The following is a 14,615-nucleotide window of genomic DNA, read 5'->3' on the forward strand; positions in this document are numbered from 1 at the left end:
TTACTTATCTATTGTTCACCTAATACCTAGTTTGTACTTAAAAATTGCACTGTTGGTTAGGGCTTGTAAGTAAACATTTCACTGTAAGGTCTACACCTGCTGTATTCGGCGCACGTGACAAAGAAACTTTGATTTGACCTTGTGTGCTAATGTCCATGGTCTATCATATTAGAGACTGCTTCCACAAACAAACAAACAAACAAACAAAGGCTTTACAAATGAACCAACTCAATCTCCCAGAGACATCCGACCCTGAGCGACATACAGGTACTTCAAAAGAGGAGGTCAAGATCATCGGAGCGCACTGGAGGAAATTAATCACAAGGGAACTGTGGTAGAAAGAGAGGGGGAGAACAGGAGGACGACAGATGAAAAGGGGGGGGGGATATAGAGGTGAACTGGGGCATGGAGTTATGTGAAGGACGAGACAGATGGAAGAGGAGGAGAGGAAATCAGACAGTTTACCTTCAATGATGTGCTTCCTGTTGAGTCCTCTCTCGGTTTCGGCTCTGGAAAATAACATAGAAGTGAATATACACATCAGTGGAGGCTGCTGAGGGGAGGACGGCTCATAATAATGTCTGGAACGGAGCAAATGGAATGGCATCAAACACCAGGAAACCATGGAAACCATGTGTTTGATGTATTTGAGACCATTCCACCCATTCCGCTCCAGCTATTACCACGAGCATGTCCTCCCCAATGAATGTGCCACCAGCCTCCTGTGATAAACACACAGAAAAGTATACACACAAGGAGAAACTGATTAGATCCATGAACTGGTCCCACCAGCCAACAAGATGCCTACTAATTGCTGAAAAGACAAGAGACACAAATCCAGGAAAATAATCCTGCAGAAACCGGTCATGTGGATTATAATGAATGGTTTTTATTTGCGGTTGATACATTAATTAAGTATGACATTTGAAAGTGTAAATTACTAACTTTAGAAGCTTTTTTAAAACTCAAATGCGCAAGTTCTCCTGCAACAGGGTGATCAAATTAAGATCCTACTGTACATCTGTACAATTTGCTCTGGGAAGCATCAGCAATGACAAAACACATGTTTTCTTCTGTCTGTCAGTGTTGCAAATACAATGCTGTGTAATCTATTGTGGATGTCTGATTCAATGACAAACTGTCAGTGCCGTTATCACATCATCTACCCATCCCTTTCCCCATAACCATCTTCCCCTGTCCATCATCTACCCATTTCTTTCCCCATAACCATCTTCCCTCTGTCCATCATCTACCCATCTCTTTCCCCATAACCATCACCCCCCTGTCCATCATCTACCCATCCCTTTCCCCATAACCATCACCCCCCTGTCCATCATCTACCCATCCCTTTCCCCATAACCATCTTCCCCCTGTCCATCATCTACCCATCTCTTTCCCCATAACCATCTTCCCCCTGTCCATCATCTACCCATCCCTTTCCCCATAACCATCTTCCCCCTGTCCATCATCTACCCATCCCTTTCCCCATAACCATCATCTACCCATCCCTTTCCCCATAACCATCTTCCCCCTGTCCATCATCTACCCATCCCTCCCCCATAACCATCATCTACCCATCTCTTTCCCCATAACCATCTTCCCCCTGTCCATCATCTACCCATCTCTTTCCCCATAACCATCTTCCCCCTGTCCATCATCTACCCATCCCTTTCCCCATAACCATCTTCCCCTGTCCATCATCTACCCATCTCTTTCCCCATAACCATCTTCCCCCTGTCCATCATCTACCCATCTCTTTCCCCATAACCATCTCCCCCTGTCCATCATCTACCCATCCCTTTCCCCATAACCATCTTCCCCCTGTCCATCATCTACCCATCCCTTTCCCCATAACCATCTCCCCCTGTCCATCATCTACCCATCTCTTTCCCCATAACCATCTTCCCCCTGTCCATCATCTACCCATCCCTTTCCCCATAACCATCTTCCCCCTGTCCATCATCTACCCATCCCTTTCCCCATAACCATCTCCCCCCTGTCCATCATCTACCCATCTCTTTCCCCATAACCATCTCCCCCTGTCCATCATCTACCCATCCCTTTCCCCATAACCATCTTCCCTCTGTCCATCATCTACCCATCTCTTTCCCCATAACCATCTCCCCCCTGTCCATCATCTACCCATCCCTTTCCCCATAACCATCTCCCCCCTGTCCATCATCTACCCATCTCTTTCCCCATAACCATCTTCCCCCTGTCCATCATCTACCCATCTTCAGAGAGAGAGAGACAGAGAGAGACAGAGAGAGAGACAGAGACAGAGAGAGACAGACAGAGAGAGAGAGAGAGACAGAGACAGAGAGAGAGAGAGACAGAGAGAGAGAGAGAGAGGTGTGGCGTGGGGGCCAGTCAGAGAGAGAGAGTAGTGTAGCGTGGGGGCCAGTCAGCCTGGTTCACTCAGAGAGAGAGTAGTGTAACGTGGGGGCCAGTCAACCTGGTTCACACAGAGAGAGAGAGAGTAGTGTAACGTGGGGGCCAGTCAGCCTGGTTCACACAGAGGGAGAGAGAGTTCATTTCTTTGCTTTATTCTCTGCTATGTTATCGGTTCCTCCAGCATTTTGATCAGAGAGAGCCTCGTCGGACACCTAACAGACTGCCAGGCTGGTTGTTAATCATGCCTCTCTCTCTCTCTCTCTCTCTCTCTCTCTCTCTCCGTCTCTCCCTTTAATCTGGTCAATAGTGGAGAGGGCTGTCACCACAGAACCAATATAATACTTCAAAGATATAGCTGGCTGAGTTTAAAATTATAACGTATTCCACAGAATACAGAACTCAGAACTCAGACAGAATTCAGACAGAATTCAGACAGTACAGTGTCCATATGACGATAGCTTCAGTACAGATATGTCAATGAGGAGGAAGAGACTAACTCAGATCAACAGTACTCAGCTCTGAAACCATAACTATTTTTGTAAAACAATGGTAGAGATTAGTCAACACTTTTTCATTGGTATGATGCTCTGAATGGGAGAATCTCAAATGCATTTCCTTGATGATTTATAGCATAATTTCTTCTCGCCTCCTCTCAAAACCCATTGGTTGAGAAGGTCAGAGGCAAGTGAAGGAGGCAAGTGTAAAGATGCTAGGAGTCAAGGGAATACTATTGAGATTTTCCAATCGTCTGAAGAGGCAGATACTTACTTTCCACCCCAGTAGAGCTTGGTGGTGATCACCAGACTGGATCTCCTACAGGAAGACAGGCAGACATAAAGATGTACAGACAGACAGACGGAGAGACGGACAGAAAGACAAAGAGAAATTAGACGGACAGAAAGACAAAGATTAGAAAGACATATGGACATCCTTATCCCACTTAGGCATATAATATCACTTAGGGTATATAATATCACTTAGGGTATATAATATCACTTAGGGTATATAATATCACTTAGGCATATAATATCACTTAGGGTATATAATATCACTTAGGGTATATAATATCACTTAGGGTATATAATATCACTTAGGGTATACAATATCACATAGGGTATATAATATGATTTAGATATATATTATCAATAGCCTTCTGGTAGTCTGTCTTTACACTGTAGAAGAAACAGTATGGATCCTCTAGCTTTTTACACATGCTGTTCAAGTATGAAGAAACATATTCTGGGAGACTTTCTCAGAACTTTGATAGGATCCAGTGCATCAACTCAACTGAAAGTCTAATCCCCATCGCTTGACTGTTTAATGTTTAATATTTAACACCCGGAGTTGCAGTGGGAGGCACTGAACCGGCGTGAACTGAAGAACTGGAGAGTGAAGCGTTTATGAAGTGTACAGTGGAGAAATGTAGCAGCATAAATGTATGAGATCAATACGTGCTGAGGCCGCCGCCGAGCCTACAAGCCTACCAGCCTTCACATAGCCGAGAACACTCAACCAACTCTCCTCTGATTGCCATGGTTACTGCTGCAGACCTAGTTAGCTGATTGATGGAGGAGTTATATTGGTGATGGATCTGATATAAAGCTGTGTGCTTTGATTTACAGTAGATTAGCATTTGTTAGCTGTCTCCCAGGCAAAACCCCCGCACGCATGTAAGCACGCAACACATACAGGGTGTACACACACCCACACACAAATCAAATCACATTTTATTGGTCACATACACATGGTTAGCAGATGTTAATGCGAGTGTAGCGAAATGCTTGTGCTTCTAGTTCCGACAGTGCAGTAATATCTAACAATTCCCCAACAACTACCTAATACACACAAATCTAAAGGGGTGAAAGAGAACATGTACATATAAATATATGGATGAGCGATGGCCGAGCGGCATAGGCAAGATGCAATAGATGGTATAGAATACAGTATATGCATATGACATGAGTAATGTAGGATATGTAAACATTATTAAAGTGGCATTATTAAAGTGCCATTGTTTAAAGTGACTAGTGAACCACACACACGTTATGTTCTTCTATACTTGTGGGGACCTAAAATTGATTTCTATTCAAAATCCCACTTCACCTAACCCCTAACCCCTAACCTAATCCTAACCATAACCAAAACCTAAACCTACACCTACCTAATTCTTAAACCTAAACCTAACCACTAACCCCTTATGCTTACCCTAATTCTAACCCTAATCGTAACCCTAACCCTAATCCTAACCACTAACCCCTTATGCTTACCCTAATTCTAACCCTAATTCTAACCCTAACCCTAAACCTACGCCCAATACTTAAAAAAGCCTTTGTCCTCATGGGGATGTGGGAAATGTCCCCACGTGGGAGAATTTCAGAGGTGGGATCAAGTCACTATAATTCAAGTCACAAAGAAGTCTCAAGTCACAAGGTACGAGTCTCAAGTCGAGTTCCAAAGTAGAACAGGTCAAGACTCGAGTCAAGTCCATGTCGAGTCACAAGTTTTCAAGTCAAGTCTCAAGTGTAGTAAAAAAATTATCTATACATGGAACGACTTGTACAACCACAAATCTTTGTCTATTTATTAAGGCTACCAGACAGTCCTTTTCATTATTTTGTTTACAACACATTTTGATCAGCCAATGTAATTGTAAAAGAGGGACCTTGTAGCAGTCATAAGGGCATGAAATCAGCAGAAGGCAAGGCAGGTGGACGTGCTCAGTGTAGATGTATATACATGTCTTGGTGATCCAATGGTGAAAGTGCCATATCATACAACATATACAAGTAGATTTACCAAATATACACAGGCAACAGCCTCAGTATCAGGCTTGACCTGTCCTACCTGAACGGACACAGGTAGAGGGCAAGACTGTACAGCCTCCCCTTGAGAAACCAAATGGACTCTGTCTGACAGGAGCTCCAACAGGTAGGCTGCATAATATAAGCACTTGGAACACAGAACCATACAATTACCCAATTAGCAAATACAACCAATAAACTGGTTCTACAATATAAATGGCAATTTCCACATCCATTGTTACATTCGTCTTAAATCAGACTTAATGATTATTAATGATATTTCATCACCCTGCATTCATGGAACAATCATTTTCTCGTATTCAATGTTCTGACTCCAAAGCACGCAGCAGCGCAGGCCACGCAGCAGCGCAGGCAGTGCAGGCCACGCAGCAGCGCAGACCACGTAGAGTATTTCTATGCGCACAGAGGCGCGATACACGGAACTCCGACATAACCAGGAAAATAGGAACGAAAGGAACCATACATTGAATTAAATAAGCAGAACGTTTACCTCATGGGTCTTGTCAACGTTCATGTGCACTATAAACATTGCACTCACTCAGAGCAGGGTAAGGAATAGTTGGGTAAATAAAAATGTATCATAGGGCTATCAAACATGAAACTGAAACTGTCCACGTGTTGCAATAAACGGTACGGGGATGGAATGATGAAACGCTAGCAATTATTGTAGTATTAGATGGAATATAGATTTACTACAAAATCCTATGTATTTAAACGTGTGAAAGCAACAGCAAATATTTCAAAAAGAGAAAAAAAAGCACCCTCCACTGGAAGGAGTTTGGAGAGAGCATGTGAAGAGCTGGAGAGAGCATGTGAAGAGCTGGAGAGAGCATGTGAAGAGCTGGAGAGAGCATGTGAAGAGCTGGAGCATGTGGAAGAGCTGGAGAGATGCAAGAGCTGGAGAGAGCATGAAGAGCTGGAGAGAGCATGTGAAGAGCTGGAGAGAGCATGTGAAGAGCTGGAGAGAGCATGTGAAGAGCTGGAGAGAGCATGTGAAGAGCTGGAGAGAGCATGTGAAGAGCTGGAGAGAGCATGTGAAGAGCTGGAGAGAGCATGTGAAGAGCTGGAGAGAGCATGTGAAGAGCTGGAGAGAGCATGTGAAGAGCTGGAGAGAGCATGTGAAGAGCTGGAGAGCATGTGAAGAGCTGGAGAGCATGGAAGAGCTGGAGAGAGCATGTGAAGAGCTGGAGAGAGCATGTGAAGAGCTGGAGAGAGCATGTGAAGAGCTGGAGAGAGCATGTGAAGAGCTGGAGAGAGCATGTGAAGAGCTGGAGAGAGCATGTGAAGAGCTGGAGAGAGCATGTGAAGAGCTGGAGAGAGCATGTGAAGAGCTGGAGAGAGCATGTGAAGAGCTGGAGCTGGAAGAGCTGGAGAGAGCATGTGAAGAGCTGGAGAGAGCATGTGAAGAGCTGGAGAGAGCATGTGAAGAGCTGGATGTGAAGAGCTGGAGAGAGCATGTGAAGAGCTGGAGCTGGAGAGCATGTGAAGAGCTGGAGAGAGAAGAGCATGTGAAGAGCTGGAGAGAGCATGTGAAGAGCTGGAGAGAGCATGTGAAGAGCTGGAGAGAGCATGTGAAGAGCTGGAGAGAGCATGTGAAGAGCTGGAGAGAGCATGTGAAGAGCTGGAGAGAGCATGTGAAGAGCTGGAGAGAGCATGTGAAGAGCTGGAGAGAGCATGTGAAGAGCTGGAGAGCATGTGAAGAGCTGGAGAGAGCATGAAGAGCTGGAGAGAGCATGTGAAGAGCTGGAGAGAGCTGGAGAGAGAGAGCATGTGAAGAGCTGGAGAGAGCATGTGAAGAGCTGGAGAGAGCATGTGGAGAGAGCATGGAAGAGCTGGAGAGAGCATGTGAAGAGCTGGAGAGAGCATGTGAAGAGCTGGAGAGAGCATGTGAAGAGCTGGAGAGAGCATGTGAAGAGCTGGATGTGAAGAGCTGGAGAGAGCATGTGAAGAGCTGGAGAGAGCTGAAGAGCTGGAGAGCATGTGAAGAGCTGGAGAGAGCATGTGAAGAGCTGGAGAGAGCATGTGAAGAGCTGGAGAGAGCATGTGAAGAGCTGGAGAGAGCATGTGAAGAGCTGGAGAGAGCATGTGAAGAGCTGGAGAGAGCATGTGAAGAGCTGGAGAGAGCATGTGAAGAGCTGGAGAGAGCATGTGAAGAGCTGGAGAGAGCATGTGAAGACCCTCGCCTATAGTGCGTCTGTGCCTATAGTGCGTCTGTGCCTATAGTGCGTCTGTGCCTATAGTGCGTCTGTGCCTATAGTGCGTCTGTGCCTATAGTGCGTCTGTGCCTATAGTGCGTCTGTGCCTATAGTGCGTCTGTGCCTATAGTGCGTCTTTGTCTTTGCCAAATTCCAAATGCAAGCTTCATAACTAAATGTTCAATTTCAAGCAATTGTTACACACCAAAAGACCAGTAAGCCTATGCTAGTAATTGTTGCCCCAATGCTGGTGAACTTGCAAAGTAAACAGTTAATATTGTTGATCATCAAACATGTTTGGAGCTGCATATTTATTTATTATGTCAATTCTCTCATCCTACAATTTGACGTTTGTGCTGCACCCGATCCTATAGCTGTACACTACAGCAAATCAGCAATCTGTTCATTAGCTCACCGACCTACGTAGATTGACAGTCAGTTTGAGTGCCGGTATGCATTTCACTAGCCAATCCGTTGCAGATGTATTTTTATTTTTTGCAACGGCGATGCTGCGGCTACTGTGTCTAGCTGAGTGTAGAGTAATCCACGGAGACTGTGTCACAAAACGAGTGACAAAACATGACATGGCCAGATCATTTCAAGTCATCAGTCTCAAGTCAAAGTTGAGTCCCGATTCTTGAGACTCCAAGTCAAGTCTCAAGTCATTTTTATTTTCTATCAAGTCGAGACTGAAGTCATTAAATTTGTGATTAGAGTCAGAATCGAGTCCAAGCCATGTGACTCCAGTCCCCAACTCCTTGATTTACTATCCTTGTGGGGACCAACCCCCCCCCCCCCCCCCCACACACACACGCACACGCGCACGCACGCACACACACACACACACACACACACAGTTTAAAGATGATACATTACCTCCAGCACTTTTTCTTGATGATGTTCCCCAGGATTATCTCAGCTCTGTAATAAAGCAGGGAGATTATCTGTGTGTGTGTGTATGTGTGTGTGTATATGTGTGTGTGTGCGCGCGCGTGCGTGTGTGTGCGTGCCATAGATCTGCACCATATAGCTCTGAGTAATTGTTGAGTCACCCAGAGGTCTATACTGTTGTAGGTGGTTGCTCCACACTGGTAGGTGATGAGCTGAGATTCCCTCACAGTTCTGACGTGCCAAAGGTTCTGTTGCTAAATCCAATCCACTATTGTGGAAATCAGTTGAGGATGAATGTCCATGTAGGTAAAAACCAAAAGCCACAGTTTACTGTGTTAAAAGTCATTCAGGGAGACGGCACGTGTTTCATACTGTATAAAATAAACTGCTCTACATATATACTGTATATATATATCCTGTACTACATGCTGTCATGTGTGCATGGAAGCGCAAATGTACTGGCGTGGGTTGCCAGCTTGTTTTTGCCTCTCGTTGTCTTGGCAAGGCAACCACGCTGAATGCACAATCAGCATGTACCCACACTGTGAACCTACGTGCTTTAGAACTAATCCCATTCCATGTGGTTGATTCAAGATACTGTACAGATGTAGGATCTTTATTTAATTCAAGATACTGTACAGATGTAGGATCTTCATTTAATTCAAGATACTGTACAGATGTAGGACCTTAATTTAATTCAAGATACTGTACAGATGTAGGACCTTAATTTAATTCAAGATACTGTACAGATGTAGGACCTTAATTTAATTCAAGATACTGTACAGATGTAGGACCTTAATTTAATTCAAGATACTGTACAGATGTAGGATCTTAATTTAATTCAAGATACTGTACAGATGTAGGACCTTCATTTAATTCAAGATACTGTACAGATGTAGGACCTTAATTTAATTCAAGATACTGTACAGATGTAGGATCTTAATTTAATTCAAGATACTGTACAGATGTAGGACCTTAATTTTATTGAAGATACTGTACAGATGTAGGAAATAATTTGATTCAAGATACTGTACAGATGTACGATCTTAATTTAATTCAAGATACTGTACAGATGTAGGACCTTAATTTAATTCAAGATACTGTACAGATGTAGGACCTTAATTTAATTCAAGATACTGTACAGATGTAGGATCTTAATTTAATTCAAGATACTGTACAGATGTAGGACCTTAATTTTATTGAAGATACTGTACAGATGTAGGAAATCATTTGATTCAAGATACTGTACAGATGTACGATCTTAATTTAATTCAAGATACTGTACAGATGTAGGACCTTAATTTAATTCAAGATACTGTACAGATGTACGATCTTAATTTACTTCAAGATACTGTACAGATGTAGGAAATAATTTAATTCAAGATACTGTACAGATGTAGGAAATAATTTAATTCAAGATACTGTACAGATGTAGGATCTTAATTTAATTTAAGATACTGTACAGATGTAGGAAATCATTTGATTCAAGATACTGTACAGATGTAGGAAATAATTTGATTCAAGATACTGTACAGATGTAGGAAATCATTTGATTCAAGATACTGTACAGATGTAGGATCTTAATTTAATTCAAGATACTGTACAGATGTAGGAAATGTATTTGATTCAGGCTACTGTACAGATGTAGGATCTTAATTTGAACCTAACTACTGTATGTGGTCTTGGCTGACATTTTGTGGGTGTTAGTGGTGGACTGGAACAAAAACCTGCACATTGTGTGTGTGTGTCACCCCTCCAGGACCAGATTTAGCAAGCCATCTCTGCTCTGTGGGTTCAGGTAGGTAGGTAATAGGTATTCAGATCACACTCACTTCCCCCCGGCATAAACTTCGGCTGTGTCGAAGAGATTGACCCCATTCTCATATGCTATGGTCATCAGCTGCTCAGCCACCTGAGAAACACATAACAGGATTCATCACCTCAGTGGTGAACAGGGAGTTGGCAGCTGGGCAGTGTTCATTTAGTAGGAATAAAAGAAGAGGAAAACATTTTGAAGCTAAAAATTATATTGAGCAGTCCTCTGTTGAACAGTCCTCTGTTGAGCAGTCCTCTATTGAACAGTCCTCTATTGAACAGTCCTCTATTGAGCAGTCCTCTGTTGAGCAGTCCTCTATTGAACAGTCCTCTATTGAACAGTCCTCTATTGAACAGTCCTCTATTGAGCAGTCCTCTATTGAACAGTCCTCTATTGAACAGTCCTCTATTGCACAGTCCTCTGTTGAACAGTCCTCTATTGAACAGTCCTCTATTGCACAGTCCTCTGTTGAACAGTCCTCTGTTGAACAGTCCTCTATTGAACAGTCCTCTATTGAGCAGTCCTCTGTTGAGCAGTCCTCTATTGAACAGTCCTCTATTGAACAGTCCTCTATTGCACAGTCCTCTGTTGAACAGTCCTCTATTGCACAGTCCTCTGTTGAACAGTCCTCTGTTGAACAGTCCTCTATTGAACAGTCCTCTATTGAGCAGTCCTCTGTTGAGCAGTCCTCTATTGAACAGTCCTCTATTGAGCAGTCCTCTATTTAACAGTCCTCTATTGAGCAGTCCTCTGTTGAACAGTCCTCTGTTGAGCAGTCCTCTATTGAACAGTCCTCTATTGAGCAGTCCTCTATTTAGCAGTCCTCTGTTGAACAGGCCTCTGTTGAGCAGTCCTCTATTGAACAGTCCTCTATTGAACAGTCCTCTGTTGAACAGTCCTCTATTGAACAGTCCTCTATTGAGCAGTCCTCTATTGAGCAGTCCTCTATTGAACAGTCCTCTATTGAACAGTCCTCTGTTGAGCAGTCCTCTATTGAACAGTCCTCTATTGAACAGTCCTCTGTTGAACAGTCCTCTATTGAGCAGTCCTCTGTTGAGCAGTCCTCTATTGAACAGTCCTCTATTGAACAGTCCTCTGTTTAGCAGTCCTCTGTTGAGCAGTCCTCTATTGAACAGTCCTCTATTGAGCAGTCCTCTATTGAACAGTCCTCTATTGAGCAGTCCTCTGTTGAGCAGTCCTCTATTGAGCAGTCCTCTGTTGAGCAGTCCTCTATTGAACAGTCCTCTATTGAACAGTCCTCTGTTTAGCAGTCCTCTATTGAACAGTCCTCTATTGAGCAGTCCTCTGTTGAGCAGTCCTCTGTTGAGCAGTCCTCTATTGAACAGTCCTCTATTGAACAGTCCTCTGTTGAGCAGTCCTCTATTGAACAGTCCTCTATTGAACAGTCCTCTATTGAACAGTCCTCTATTGAGCAGTCCTCTATTGAACAGTCCTCTATTGAACAGTCCTCTGTTGAACAGTCCTCTATTGAACAGTCCTCTATTGAGCAGCCCTCTATTGAACAGTCCTCTATTGAACAGTCCTCTATTGAACAGTCCTCTATTGAACAGTCCTCTGTTGAGCAGTCCTCTGTAGCTCAGTTGGTAGAGCAAGGGCTTGTAACGCCTGGGTAGTGGGTTTGATTCCAGGACCAGACGCTTCGGATAAAAGCATTTGCTTAGTAGCATATATTTTGAGACAAACACTCTTGAATGAGATATTAAAATCCAGAAAGTACCACCTCTTGTTTTCAAAATGGTATCTCCTGTTGAGTTCCCGCTGAACATACCCAGTGGTAGTAGACCGAGGCCAATTCCAAACATAGGAGTAACTCAGGCTATTGAAGCTCCAGTACTTGTCTCCTGTCGTCATGGTACAGCTCCAACAGACCAATGTTTCTGTGTCACCAATCTTAAGAGTCTCATTTTGTACTAATTCAATGTATTTGTTCCTGAATGTTTGTTGTTTAGTCTATGGGATCCCCCTGTTAGTATACTGTAAAATAAATATAATGTATATAATAATAATTTGACTATATATATATATAAAATAATGATAAAATACACAAACAGCCAGACAATAACAACACCATAATACTTGTTACTTGTTATGCCCTAACACTGGGTCAACCATCATTCCAGTTGTTATACCAGCAGGTCACTTTAACAAGTCTACCCGTTTCAGCATCTCCAGTAGAGAGGTGTCAGAGTTCAATGCCCTCACTGCATCATTGTGTGTGTGTGTGTGTGCCTGCGCATGGCATGCACATACATGTGTGTGTGTGTGTGTTCAACTGTGTGTGTCCTCTCTTCATGCTCCTGTCTATGTGTGAGGTTGTGGGTTCCCTGTCTATGAATGAGGTTGTGGATTCCCTGTTTATCAATGAGGTTGTGGATTCCCTGTCTATGAATGAGGTTGTGGATTCCCTGTCTATGAATGAGGTTGTGGATTCCCTGTTTATCAATGAGGTTGTGGATTCCCTGTCTATGTGTGAGGTTGTGTGTTCCATGTCTGTGTGTGAGGTTGTGGGTTCCATGTCTATGAATGAGGTTGTGGATTCCCTGTCTATGTGTGAGGTTGTGGGTTCCATGTCTATGTGTGAGGTTGTGGGTTCCCTGTCTATGAATGAGGTTGTGGATTCCCTGTCTATGAATGAGGTTGTGGATTCCCTGTCTATGAATGAGGTTGTGGATTCCCTGTTTATCAATGAGGTTGTGGATTCCCTGTCTATGTGTGAGGTTGTGGGTTCCATGTCTATGTGTGAGGTTGTGGGTTCCATGTCTATGAATGAGGTTGTGGATTCCCTGTTTATCAATGAGGTTGTGGATTCCCTGTCTATGTGTGAGGTTGTGGGTTCCATGTCTATGAATGAGGTTGTGGGTTCCCTGTCTATGAATGAGGTTGTGGATTCCCTGTCTATGTGTGAGGTTGTGGGTTCCATGTCTATGTGTGAGGTTGTGGGTTCCATGTCTATGAATGAGGTTGTGGGTTCCCTGTCTATGAATGAGGTTGTGGATTCCCTGTCTATGTGTGAGGTTGTGGGTTCCATGTCTATGTGTGAGCCAGAAAACCTAGAGGGTTTTGGCCCCTGTCTCTGAGAGGCAGCAGGGAGAGGGAGTGACAAGACAGGAGCTAACAGGGAAGGAGACCTGAGCTGGTAGGACCACTTAGCCTGGATCAACGACACCAACCAGGGGTCCAGATAGCTCCATTGGTTGGAGCGTGGTGCTGGCACCTCTGAGGTTGTGGGTTCAGTTCCCTTATCAATCATAATTATTAGTTATAGTTTGAATCTTAACTTACCTCATCTGAAATCTGACCTCCAAACGTTACCCAAGTACCTGGGAGAAAGAGGGACATAAGTCAGCGTTCATATCTTATGCTGTGGAACACTCTAAATGTCCGTCTAAACACCTATATATCAATAGTGAAAGAAAAGTTAACACCTATTAAATGGTTGCTAACTTTTTTAAATAAAACATTCCATGAGTTACGCTCGCAAATCCTACATCTAACAAAACATGTGAAAGGTCAGAGGTGAGAGGGCACAGTAGGAGGTGTGGCTGACCACCAGGTTCAGTACTCATCATGTTGTACTGTTTAGTTTAGGGGTTTTATGCCGAGGCTAATGGCCCAGTCACAACGCTTTGTCTCATGATTTAGATGGCTGTCAGACTCCACTTATACCCATGATTCACCACTGCTAAACCAGCCTTGGATGGAGCTCTCTCTGTCTTTCGTGTGTGTGTGTGTGCGTGCGTGCGTGCGTGCGTGTGTGTGTGTGTGTGCGCGTCTCTGTGTGTATGTGCGCTTCTGTCTGTCTTTCCATTCATGTGTGTGTGTGTTATGATGCCAACTTTGCTCCTGGTCTTTGCAGTGTAAAGCTACATTTCCTCTGTCCTTGTCACAATCTCCTAGCATCACCCTGAAATAATGATAGAAACAAACAGAGTTGTCTCTCTCCCGTGTCCCCAGCACCCCTTCAGTTATTAATATAGTGTATTCACTGTTTGTTGACTTCTCCCTTTACCCTCAATTACACCCCCGGTGTTACAACTGGGTCAATTACACCCCCGGTGTTACAACTGGGTCAATTACACCCCCGGTGTTACAACTGGGTCAATTACACCCCCGGTGTTACAACAGGGTCAATTACACCCCCGGTGTTACAACAGGGTCAATTACACCCCCGGTGTTACAACTGGGTCAATTACACCCCCGGTGTTACAACAGGGTCAATTACACCCCCGGTGTTACAACTGGGTCAATTACACCCCCGGTGTTACAACTGGGTCAATTACACCCCCGGTGTTACAACAGGGTCAATTACACCCCCGGTGTTACAACAGGGTCAATTACACCCCCGGTGTTACAACAGGGTCAATTACACCCCCGGTGTTACAACAGGGTCAATTACACCCCCGGTGTTACAACAGGGTCAATTACACCCCCGGTGTTTCAACTTGGTCATTGGAGTTGACGCAGGGTGTGTGTGTG

At 44.0% G+C, this 14,615-nt stretch overlaps 1 protein-coding gene across 1 annotated transcript in view; it reads right to left on the reverse strand.

Annotated features, from left to right (window-relative positions):
- Positions 1–14,615, reverse strand: part of kcnab1b (potassium voltage-gated channel subfamily A regulatory beta subunit 1b) — a 78,597-nt gene that overhangs the window by 40,176 nt on the left and 23,806 nt on the right. The window contains exons 3-7 of the mRNA XM_029643216.2: positions 13,422–13,459; positions 10,135–10,214; positions 8,288–8,332; positions 3,163–3,207; positions 466–509 (exon numbers count right to left, since the gene is read on the reverse strand). Coding sequence (XP_029499076.1) covers positions 466–509; positions 3,163–3,207; positions 8,288–8,332; positions 10,135–10,214; positions 13,422–13,459 — 252 coding nt within the window. The remainder of the gene's footprint in view (positions 1–465; positions 510–3,162; positions 3,208–8,287; positions 8,333–10,134; positions 10,215–13,421; positions 13,460–14,615) is intronic.

The sequence above is a fragment of the Oncorhynchus nerka genome, linkage group LG9b (genome assembly GCF_034236695.1).
Source record: "Oncorhynchus nerka isolate Pitt River linkage group LG9b, Oner_Uvic_2.0, whole genome shotgun sequence".
In the NCBI taxonomy this organism is placed as follows: Eukaryota; Metazoa; Chordata; class Actinopteri; order Salmoniformes; family Salmonidae; genus Oncorhynchus; species Oncorhynchus nerka.